The sequence below is a fragment of the Mastigoproctus giganteus genome, chromosome 11 (assembly GCF_048544385.1).
Source record: "Mastigoproctus giganteus isolate SK-2022 chromosome 11, ASM4854438v1, whole genome shotgun sequence".
In the NCBI taxonomy this organism is placed as follows: Eukaryota; Metazoa; Arthropoda; class Arachnida; order Uropygi; family Thelyphonidae; genus Mastigoproctus; species Mastigoproctus giganteus.
The window spans coordinates 155,937,725-155,950,593 of NC_143585.1; the positions used below are offsets into that span (position 1 = coordinate 155,937,725).

A 12,869-nucleotide genomic window follows, 5' to 3' on the forward strand; every position below is an offset into this window, starting at 1 on the left:
TGGAAGGTGGTCTAAAAGAACTAGTTGCAGATATGTAACTAATTCTGTAATTGAACACTCTTAGACCTGAATCATTGTAACATTCCAAATAAGTATTATTTAGTTGATATTTCACTGTTTGTATTGTACTGTACTGTAATTAAGCTATAGGTGACTTTTTCAGTGGGCTGCTGACTATTAAGGTGGAAAAGCATTGTAATTGACTAATCGGTCAATTAAACGGTAATCAGACAATTAACAGAAGCCGATTACTCGGGCAATTTTCTTATTGGTGCAATTCTAGTCTGAACTATAAGTGCAGTCTTGTCTAATGGATTCTGCATTACTTCTTTAGTCAGGGACTCCATTATTTTTTTCTGGAACAGAAGTTAAACTAACAGGTTGATAATAACTTGTATCACCCTCTGATCTCCCTTTGTGAATTAGGGATACATTTGCACTTTTCCAGTCTGTGGGGGACCTCCCCTGAAAGACATCCCTCGGGAGAGGGCGCTGACTCTTTTAGAAAATACAGCTGCGGATTACAGGCTCTGAAAAAAACGATAAGTGTTTGCTTTTTATTTACATAATTGTTATTTTATATTGTACTTAATACGTAGTCTTATAGTTTTAATTACGCTGGTTATTTTTATTTTAATTTATGTAAACAGTTTTTGTAGATATACAGTTATACTTTATAAAACTGTTATTTCGTTCGAATATTGCAGGCATTGTTTTTGTATATAGTGGTAGAGAATTCAATTTTTTAATTGAGATAGCTAGGTAGATCTACCGTATAATTATAGAAACAGTAATATGCTTCACTGTTTCTATTAGATAGAGTAGTATTGACATTTAATTAATTTAATTTATTAATTTTATTAATTTAAAGTATCATGCCCCAAACTAGAGCAGCAAAGCAATGGGCACAAAGTGGCAGGAGTGCTGTGACTCGTGGGAGAACTGAGGGGGGGCGATTCTCCAACGCATCACAGCCTAAAAAAATGTGCAGCTTGTGAAATGTTTGCCGAACTATCTGGAACGGAACATGATATTGCCATCTTTGTGTGTGCGCGATGCAAGGAGTGTAAGGAAATCAGGCGACAACTCAGCGTTGTTATGGGCCTATATGAAAGTTTGAAGGACAGGGTGGATGCCCTCGAAAGATCTAAATTGAGGGGCCCATCAGGCTCTCAGCTGCCCACATCAACGCCAGAGCTTGCACTTGGTCATCACGCAACACAGCGGCAACCCCCAAGGCAGAATGCGCTGGTCCCACAGGAACTAGTAGTTGTTGGTGACTCCATTGTCAGGGAGATGGGGAATATATTGTGTAAAAAGGATAGGTGGAACAGGACCAGGGTATGTCTGCCAGGGCATACAACAAAGGTTGATGATGTTGTAGAGCAGATATCATCTTTTAAGGGCACAAAAGGTGATATAGTTGTACACGTTGGCACTAATGATATCAAGAGTAGGAGACCGGCAGAACTTCTTAACAAGTACAGGTCACTGTTGAAAAAAAGCCGTGAAATAGGGTTGAATTTGAAAGTGTCTGCAATTCTGCCCAGACACGATAGGAGGGAGTATATGATGAGAGCCTTGTCGATCAATTCGGCCCTGGAAAGACTGTGCAAGGCTCAAGGGGTAGAATTTGTTTCAGCCTGGACTATACTTGTTAACAGGAGAGACTGCTTCTACAGGGATGGGATACACTTAAATAGAAAGGGTGCAAGAATATTTGCTGATGCTATCGAGGCAGTGTTGGGTGGGTCGGAAAACTGATAGCTTGGGGGGATTCAAGGACTAATAGTTTAACAGTAGCCGTAGGCAGAGGTGAAGCTGATTCTTGCACAACTTCTATTAGAATAAGTAGCGACCTGGAGCGTGGGGTGTTGTGGGTTTCAGGGACGGGTGGCGGTCATCGTGGAACGGGTAGGTATATGGGATGTGTTAGGGTAACAAAGAATAGGAACATGTATGCTTGCATGTATACCAATGCTAGAAGTATAGTAAATAAATTTGATGAATTTGAAGTGTTGGTCAGGACATCAAAGGCGGATATTGTTGGGATATCAGAGACGTGGTGTCACACAGATTAAGGAATGCCGAACTGGAATTTGGTGTTATGCTGTTAATTAAGAAAAACATAAAATCAAAAGAAGTGCATCCAGTTGATATAGATGAACAGTGCACTGTTGAGTCAGTTTGGTGTGACATAAGCACTGCGAAAGCAAAAATAAGAGTAGGAGTGTGTTATAGGCCTAATGACTCGAATGAGTACAATGAACAATTGTACAGAGAAATAGAGTGGGCTAGTAAATCGGAATGTCTTATAATGGGGGATTTCAACTTCCCAGATATTGACTGGAACTTGTGGGTTGGTCACTCACACACTAGTCAGACTTTTGTGGATTTATTGGATGATTGTTTTCTGCAGCAGCATGTTCGAGAGGCAACCAGAGAAAGTAATACTCTTGATCTGGTTATCAGCAGTGATCATTCATGTATTAGGAATTTGCAGATAAAAGAACCACTAGGTGGCAGTGATCACAGTGTACTCACGTGCGATTTACTTAAAGATTTAATTTCCATCAGGGGTAAAGGAAAAGGTTTTTGCTTCGTAAAGGCGAGTACAGTGGTCTCAGTCAGTTTTTAAATTCTGTACAGTGGGATCAACTGATGATGTTACCAACAGTAAATTCTAAGTGGGAAGCTTCAAGGAATTAATCGTGGATGCTACTAAATGTTTCATACCTATTAAGAAATATTGTTCAAGGTTTAGGCCTAAATGGTTGTCAAATGAACTAATGAGACTCGTAACAGAGAAGAAAAATGCATGGGATGCATACAAATTTAACACGTGACACAGAAGCCTATGATAGCTACAAGTTGATCTGTAACCAAGTTACAAAGGAGGTTAGGCAGGCGAAGGCAGATTACGAGAAATCCTTGGCAAAAGATGCTAAGAAAAACAGCAAGGATTTCTTTACCTATATAAACTCTAAAAGGAAGGGGATGAATCTGATTGGTCCACTTGACATCGATGGTTCGACAGTTGATGATCCTGCTCAGATAGCAAACAAACTGAACGAGTATTTTGCATCTACATTCACACGTGAGGAATTATTAAGGTTTGAAAATGGCAGAAGATTATCAAATTGTAGCAGGGTACTTAATGATTTTGTAATAACTGAGATCAAAGTGGAAGAGAAACTGTTGAAGTTAAACGTAAGAAAAGCACCTGGGGTGGATAGGATCTATCCAGTTATATTAAAGGAGGCAGCAAAGGAAGTAAGTAAACCCTTAGCCATAATTATGAGAGCATCCTTGGACTCAGGGGAGGTCCCCACGGACTGGAGATGTGCAAATGTATCCCCAATTCACAAAGGGGGATCGAAGGGTGACACGAGTAATTACAGACCAGTTAGTTTAACTTCTGTTCCGGGTAAAATAATGGAGTCACTGGTTAAAGATGCATTGCAGGATCATCTAGACAAGACTGCAGCAATAATTCAGACACAGCATGGGTTTGTTAAGGGAAAGTCTTGTCTGACAAATTTGATAGGATATTATGATGTGGTTACAAAGGAACTGGATGCAAAAAATAATTTTGATATCATATATTTGGATTTCAGGAAAGCTTTTGACAATGTTGCGCATGGAAGACTATTGTACAAATTGGAGCAGAATGGTATTAAGGGTAAGTTGCTACAATGGATAAAAGGATGGTTAAGTGGGAGAAGACAGAGGGTGGTAATCAATGGGTGCTGCTCTTCTTGGACTAATGTTATTAGTGGAGTTCCACAGGGTTCGGTGTTGGGTCCACTGTTGTTTTGTGTATTTATCAATGATATTGATGAAGGTATATCAGGCTAAGTGTCGAAGTTTGCAGATGATACAAAGTTGGCAGGGTTGTTAATGACAGTAATGGCAGTGTGCTACTGCTACAGGATCTAGATAATTTGGGCAGATGGGCTAAGAAGTGGCAACTGAAGTTTAACCTTGACAAATGCAAAGTACTGCATATGGGTAGAAGTAACAACAGAGAAACATACCAACTGTGTGGTACTACACTTAAGGTGGTAGAAAATGAAAAAGACCTGGGAGTAATTGTGCAGGCAGATATGAAATTTTCTGAGCAATGCAGACAGGCTGCCAAGGCAGGTTATGGGGTTTTGTCAATGATATATAGGAATTTTGCTAGCAGGGAAAAGGAGGTGATTATCCCTCTGTATAAGGCAATGGTCAGGCCACGCCTTGAGCACTGCGTACAGGTCTGGAGGCCTCATTTTAGGAAGGATGTAGATTTACTTGAGCGTGTACAGAGAAGGGCAACAAGATTGATGAGGGGAATGAAGGGATCCTCTTATCAAGCGAGGCTTAAATTCTGCAAATTGCAGTGGCTGGAGACTAGGCACCTGCACGGTGATCTGATTGAGGTGTATAAGGCCTTGAATGGGGTGAGCACGCTGAATTCTGATGGGATCCTTCCACTTGTTCAGATTACGTACCTAAGGGGGCATAAATTCAAATTAAGAAAAGACAGATGTAGATTAGATGTGCGGAAATTTGCCTTTAGCCAGCGGGTGGTTAATTGCTGGAACAAACTTCCATCTGTCGTTGTGGAAGTTGATAGGTTGAATAAATTTAAGGAGGAACTGGACAGGCATTTGGAGGGAATGGTGTGATTTTTTTTTTTTTTGGCTGATGCTGCATAAGCTCATACATTTGCTTTCTTGCATCACATGCTACTACTACTACTCATAATTATGGCTAGAGTTTGCTTCCTTTGTTGCCTCCCTTAATATTAATAATTGGATAGAACTGATCCACCCAGTATGCCTTTGTTATGTCTAAATTCAACTATTTTTCTTTCACTTTTCTCTCAGTTATTACAAAATCATTTAGCCCCCTATTAGAGCATGATAAACTTCTGGGCTCCACTTCCCTAGAAAATTCCTGATGTGTACATGTAGATGCAAAATACTCATTCAGTTGTTTGTCTACCTGAGCAGGATCATCACTATGTCGAACCATTGATGTCAATTGGACTAATCTGTTTCATTCCTTTCCTTCTAGAATTTCATAAATAAAAGAATCTTTGCTGTTTTTCTTTGCATCCTTTGCAAAAGGTTTCTTGTAACCTTCATTTGCCTAATCTGCTTTGTGACTTTATTACAGACTATCTTATATCTACCATAGGCTTCTGTGTCACCCAATAATTTATAGGCATCCAATGCAATTTTCTTTCTTTCCATGAATCTCATTAGTTCATCTGACATCCACTTGGACCTAAAATTTGAACAGTATTTATTAGTTAGTAGCTTCTTCCATGATTAATTCCTCTAATGCTTCTCATTTAGAATTTTTTGATGGCAGCATCATCAGTAGGTTTCATTGTATAAAATTTATAAACTGTCTGAGACTTTACGAAAGCAAAAACCCTTCCTTTTACCCCTGATGATAGTTACATCTTTAAGTAAATCCCACATCAATCACTGCCACCTAGTGATTTCTTTATCTATAGATTCTCAATGCTTGATAATCACTGCTGATATTCAGAGTAAGAGTATTACTCCCTCTGGTTCTTCACAAAATTGCTGCTGTTTGAAAACATTCATCCAGTAAGTCCACAAAAGTCCTGCTAGTGTTCAAGTGACCAACTGACAAGTTCCAGTCAATATCTTGGAAGTTAAAATCCCCCATTTATAAGACATTCTGATTTACTGGCTCACTCTGTATTCCTGTTCATTGTACTCTTCAGAATCATTAGACCTATAACATCCCTGCTCTCATTTTTGCTTTGCCAGTTCTTTTGTCACACCAGACTGACTCAACGTTGTACTGGCCACCCACATCAACTGGATGCACTGCCTTAGATTTTGTGCTTCTTAACTAATAGAATAACACCTCCTCCCTTCCTATTCTGTCTTTTTTTTCTGTACACATTGTTACTCCCCACATTCAGATTCTGCATTCCTTATATCTGTGCAGGGCCATGCCGAGCCATTTTAGTGCATGAGGCAAAAATGAAAAATTGTGCCCTTCCCTAAAATATATAAAAAAAAAAATTTTAATAAAAAGAAATATATGACTTATTTAAAATACATTTCTGGTACACGTTTTAATAAAAATAAAAGGATGACAAAAAAATAAAATAAAAACTGTTTAAAGTGAATTTTATTCTCATAAGCAGTATTTATTATAAATATAACAGATTTATAATAAATATAAATGCAACAAGGCATAATACTATAAGAGTTTAAAATTATCTATTAAACATTGGTGAAGATACACCATAGATAGCTCTTAAATGAAAACTATTTTTGTAGTGTAAAGGAACTGTTTTAGTTGTATCTGGTATTGTCATCATCCTTCACAATGAGTTACCATGTATTTCATGGTGCTTCAGTAGCCAGGTGGGCAGGAGCAGCAGTGCGTAGCACACACTTCTTGATTAGACCGGGGTTCGAGCCCCTGTCCACCAAATATGGAGGATGCGAAATGGTCAGGGAATGACCACTGCATATCCCCCGAGCAATATGGCCTTAGTTGCTAATGCTCCTAAAAACCAAATAACAACAACAACCACCATGTATTTTACTACCTCAAATAAGTAAAGCTTCTCTAATAGAGAAGAGAATTCTTGCTGGGCACCATCACTCAGACAGCACCATTTCAAGGCTAGTTGGCCTTTCATTGGTGGGTGGGCCTGGTATTGCAATCATGACAACCCAGTTGTGAAGTTAATCCCATAATATGTCATGATTGCAATACCAAGGTACCTACCCACGCACCAATGAAACACCAGCTAGCATTGAAATGGTGCTGTCTGGGTGGTGGTGCCCACCGAACAGATTTATTTATGCATAATAATAAGCAACGTTTATTATTAGTGTGAAGGATGATCACAATATGAGATACAATTAAAATGATGCATTTACACTGTGAATGTAGTTTTCGTTTAAGAGCTATCTATGGTGTAACTACATCAGTATTTAATAGATAATTTTAAGCTCATAGTATTGTGCCTTGTTGCATTTATATTTATTATAGTATTATCACATACACCTTTTGGTATCTGTATTATGGGATTAACTTCACAACTGGGTTGTCTTGACTGCAATATTAGGGTACCTGCCCACCCACCTATGAAAGGCCAACTAGCCTTAATGTTGCCGTCTGGGTGGTTGTACCCACCAGGAATAGTCTTCTCTATTAGAGAAGCATTACTTATTCATGGTAGTGCAATACATGGTAACTCGTTGTGAAGGATGATGACAATATGAGATACAACTAAAATGATGCCTTTACACTACGAAGGTAGTTTTCGTTTACGATTTATCTTGGCGCCTCCGTAGCCAGGTGGGCAGGAGCAGCAGTGCATAGCACACGCTTCTTGACTAGATCAGGGTTTGAGCCCGTGGCCGCATCCTCCAAAAATGGAGGATGTGGAAAGGTCAAGGAATGACCACCGCTTATCATGGAGCAATATGGCCTTAGTTGCTAATGCTCCTAAAAACCAAATAACAAACAAACAAACAAATGAGTTATCTATGGTGTATCTGTACCAATATTTAATAGATAACAAATTTATTTATGCATCATTCATTTCAAAGATAAAAAAAAAAAAGTAAAGTGCAGCCATTATCAACCCACTGCAGGATGGAGCCTCCTCAACAATTCATGCTGAGGGAAATGGACCATAATCTGCCACGCTGGTCCAGTGCGGGTTGGCAGATCGACCGTATTCAGCAGTCAGGGGCTTGAACCCCGGTCTATTCAAAGAGCGTGTGTTACTGCACTCCCGCTCCTGACCACTCGGCTACGGATAGCAGCACCCCAAATAGCACTGGTGCGCGGAGTTCGATATCTGTACAGTGGCGCGACAAAGATTTTCTTCTTGTAAAAGCAAGATGATAAACAAATTTGAATAATCAAAACATAAAATTGAAAACATTGGTAATTATTTAATCTTTCTTTCTTTTGGCACCCCTTTCAGCTTTTAACCTGATGCAACAGCTTCCTTCGCCTCACCCTCTTATCTGTGTTACACCAAGTCTCTGAAATCCTAACAATAACTGGTTAAAAGGTTGGCCAAGAAAGTTTAAAAAATACTTTATCACATTGACAAAAATAAAATAATTGTACTAAAGAAAACAGAAAGCAGAAAAATATTTTATTCGTTCAAATAAAAATGTTACATACATTATACAGGGTGTCTCAAAAATACACAGCATAACTTCAGAAATGAGTTCCTTATGTGTAGACAATAAAAATATGAAATGCTTGGTTTCCGAGTTTTGAAGGTCTGTTTATGACACTTAACTGTTCACATCACCTTATAGTAATTGTTCAAAATATCCACCTTCTGCCTGAATACCACTGGCAGAACATTACTTGCGCAGGGTAATCTGCTGGTGACAAGGCCTGTACCTGTGAAGATAGTAAGGTTACAGTTGTTGTCGCAACACTCTCCAAATAGTCAAACGTTGAACAGCCAGTTGCATTGCTGTTCTGCGTGTGCTGATTCCAGGAGTGGCATGCACAACATCCAAAATCTCCTCCTACTTCAGGAGTTGTATATCTTGGTCGTCCTCTGTCGGCAGCATGAGGTGTAAAGGTCCCATGTTCACAAAGGTGGCGATGGATACCTTCAAACGTTTTCCTGTCTGGACATCTTCGTTCTGGGAACCTTTCGTGGTACAAATGACGAGCTTCCAGAGCATTGCCGTCCGTCAAACTGTACATAAAGTGCATATCCACTTGCTCCTGATTTGATCCCTGATTACATGGTCAGAATGGAAAACCACCAGATTCTGTCAGTACCTTGTGATGAAGGAAATCACCTGCGGGAGATAAGACATTCTGGTTAATAACTTGGGAACCAAGCATTTCCGGAACTATGTTGATATAAAATATTTTTATTGTCTACATACGAGGAACTCATTCCTCAAGTTATGCCGTGTATTTTTGAGCCACCCTGTATATGTGCCTTAATTGCCCTGTGTTGATTAAGGAATAGTGAAATTTAACAATATAACAGAAATTTTGAACTTGTCAATTTATGGGAACTAGTTCATAAACCTTGTAGTATATTACTTAAAACTGAGGGACAATTAGATGGCATGTAGAGCACTGTGAGATTCCTTCAGAAAACTGTCTCTGGCCTTAGTGGTGGGTGATAGTACTTCTGTTATAGTCATAAAAGCTGGAGTATCAAGAGCATGAAAAGAGAGATTTAATGTATTTGTGTTATTATTAGCCATATGGTACAAGGAAGCCTGAGACTTATGCTCACCAGCCAAAAAAAAAAAAATTTCTGAATTACTCAGAGAGAGAGAGAGAGAGAGAGAGAGAGAGAGAGAGAGAGAGAGCAGAAGGGAATCACCAAGAAGAATGATGATATCCAGCTCAGGACCCTGGATTTATTGGTAGTAGGCTGTCTTTGTCATCTGATTGATTTGTCTACTGAAAAGAGGGTTACACCCCCCCCCCCCTTCCTGTGAAAGTGAAAAAAAAAGACTTATGAGCACTTTTCAAATTGTTGTCAGTGAAAATTAATTTCAACTCCAAACTATAGATTTAAAAAAAAATTCATTGCTTTCCTCCTACCTACAATTATAAGATCTTCAGCCTTTCCTTTTGAAAGTCAGAATGTGACTCCCGTGTTAGCCTTAAGACAAAATGACTTAATAGATGTGCCATAATGATATGTTGTGGCACGAGTTTTAACATGCAGATCATAAGGGGCTCACATCTGGTGAGTAGGCTTCACACGCCTAGGGTCCTGAGCTGGATATCATCATTCTCCTTCTTGGTGATTCTCTTCTACTTCTGACTCTCTCTCTCTCTCTCTCTCTCTCAGGGTGACTCGGAAATTTTTTTTAGCTAATGCAGCCTAAGCCTCAGGCTTCCTTGTACTATATGGCTAGTAATAATAATAATCTTTTCCATAGGTGTTAAGAAAGCAGTGGATTTATGTGCCGCCCCTGGAAGTTGGAGCCAAGTTCTTTCAAGAAAGTTAAAGTAAGAAATAGTTTTTCAATTATATAATGCAGTAAGTGAAAGATATAAAGATGGAAATGATCTTGTACATTAAGCAAAAAAGAAAATACACACACGTAAGGCAAAAACTAATTACATACAATAGAATTGATAATGTGAGGTAAATGGGATAGTTCATTCAGATATTTGAATGAAGCATGTGTGTGTTTATTATTATTATTTTTTTTTTTGTAAGAAGAATTTTTACTTCTATAAATGCAGTAATTCTAATGCTCATAGCAGAAAAACTTTGTCTTTGTCATGTTGTTCTCGTATTTATTGAACTGTTAAATATATACCATCACCAAAAGTTAATTTTTCATTTATTTAAAATATGAAATACTGCTATGACATATGAATACTGCCAGGAATTTATACAAGTGTGTTAGCACAGGAATGACTAGTTGTGGTGGTTTTCCTTAAACATGAGAAAAACCTTATTTGAGGGACTGCCCTTCACCAGATAGCAGCTAATGAATTTCACAACAGTGATGTACTAGAGAGAAAATTGTTTCGTTGCCACTGTTTGGTTAAGCAGTAGCAATAAATCTGTTGAAGTGAGTTAGCATATAACAGAAATTATATTTCGAAATTATAAAATTAGTTAATGCAATGTTTTTATCCTTTCAGATTTAGGATAAGTAGGACTCTTTTTCCTGTCTTGTATTTTTGTTTTTGGATTTAAACTGTCCTTGAGCTCATTCATTTTCATAATTTTGGCATGGAATTGATACCAGAGACCACCTGCTGCTTAACAAGTTTGCTGCCACTTTTATTTGCAAGGGTCCTTTATGTGCCTTGCAGCATTGGAACAAGTAAATGCTGCTTTTTTAGTAAATGGATTTCATCTGTGAACAATCATCATTCCAAGTAATGCTGGCATTCGTTGTTTGACATAAACAGATGCATTTGAATGTTTGTTTGTTTGTTATTTTGTTTTTAGGAGCATTAGCAACTAAGGCCATATTGCTCCGGGAGATATGCGGTGGTCATTCCCTGACCTTTCTGCATCCTCCGTATTTGGTGGTGACGGGCTCGAACCCCGGTCTAATCAAGAAGCATGTGCTACGCACTGCTGCTTCATCCCACCTGGCTACGGAGGCACCTGCATTTGAATGAGATTGGACAGTATGTTGAAGCTGATTCAGTATCATCAGCTTCAACATATTGTCCATCCCTATTCCTTTTCAGTCCATGTTTCAGGATGTGGATCCATTATAACAACACTTTAGGGTAAAATTCTTAATTTTTATAATAATGTAAAATAAATTATATTATTTAAAATTTTTTTAATAATTTTATACAGGAAAACACTTATTACACAAAATTTTATCAGTAGATGTACACACTAATCATAATGCTTGTTTTTCACAATCTAAAGAATTAAAATTCTTAGTAATCTTCAAAAAAACTTTACCTTTTCTTCTTGTGGAAAATACTAAACTAGATAAAATAATAACTAAGAAAAAAACTTATCTGCAAGAAGAACTAAACCTCCCAAACACTTACTTGTTCATTTCGCAAACATATATGGGCTTAGTTCTAATCTCAATGATGTCCATTTTCACTTACAGCCTGCCAAACCCCAAGCACTTTTGCTGTGACAGAATCATCAGTTGATTCAACCACTGCTCATCTCTGTTGTCCTAATTATTTGTTGTATTATTCCTTTCGCTTCAAAGGTGGTGCTTGTGCATATTCCATGTCAGAGACTTAGTAATTTGGAATCTCCTCTTTTCGATTTTCTCTGGCTTAAAATGTCTTTACTCTATTCTGTCAAATTATCTGTTGCTTTCATCATTCTCCCAACTTCACTAATCACTTGGAACTCTTTGACTTCTCTTTGAAACTTGACTTTCTCTAGTCCAACTTTCTTAATGGTGAGGTAATTTTACTTGCTGGTTTTAATGTTCGTAGCTCTCTAGCTGGCTTCAGTTTTATAGTCACACAGGCTCAGCTGGTTGAGATGCTGAGACTTTTGCAGTTACTAATGGACTCGCACAGATTGTTCATTTACCTGCCAGTATACCAGCCAATCCTAACCCTGCAGCCAACATACTTGATCTCTTTCTAATAAATAACCCTTCTAGGCAGTGGTGTACTCGTACCGTGAATTCCTTCACTATGACTAACCCTACTCATGCACCCCAAATAAGTAATGCTTCCTCAGAAGGGAAATATACTGATATTTATTGTCAGTTTAGGTGATGTTGCTATAAAAATGATATTAATAATTTTAGCAGAACTTTTAGATAACAATGCTATTTTTGAACTGAGCTTAAGCTCAAGTTCTGTTACTGTCAGTGGAGGGACAGAAAACAGTGCAGAGCAGTGTTTCTTTCTGAAACTAAGAAGTAGTATTTGAAGTTTCCCCACATCTGGAAAGACTTTAACCTTACGCATAGGAGTTGCTAATGCCCATAAGTTTTTACAAATTGATTTCAGAAGAAATGCCACTTTTATTATGATGTGGGAACAGAAGTGAGTAATTTTCTAGTATGGCATCTTAAATTCTTTCTCACTGTTGTGCTGCGGAAAGTGTGCTTCCATACTTTGTTAGTGCTGATGGATTTCGATGGCACACTCACACTGGCATGCACATTGCAAGATGGAGTGTTTATATTTCTGCAAAAAATGTGTAGCTCATTAACCGTTGCACTGACTTTGCTGCTGGAATCAGAGGTAGAAATAGCTTTTCAGAACTAGGTGGATGCCTTATTTACATAGTTCTAGGAAGATAGATCTAACTTCCAATAACATCATTATAGCCAGTCACTAGAGCTCTGGAATTGGAGGGAAAGTATCCTACCCATTTGCAGACATGGCTGCAATAAAACAGT

The 12,869-nt window shown here is 38.2% G+C and overlaps 1 protein-coding gene across 4 annotated transcripts in view; it reads left to right on the plus strand.

Annotated features, from left to right (window-relative positions):
• The window catches only part of Trm7-32 (tRNA methyltransferase 7-32), a 204,503-nt gene that overhangs the window by 11,992 nt on the left and 179,642 nt on the right, over window positions 1-12,869 (plus strand). For all 4 annotated transcript variants that reach the window (XM_090385277.1, XM_090385281.1, XM_090385278.1 and 1 more), the window contains exon 2: window positions 9,942-10,011. In XM_090385277.1, the coding sequence (XP_090241403.1) occupies window positions 9,942-10,011 (70 nt within the window). The remainder of the gene's footprint in view (window positions 1-9,941; window positions 10,012-12,869) is intronic.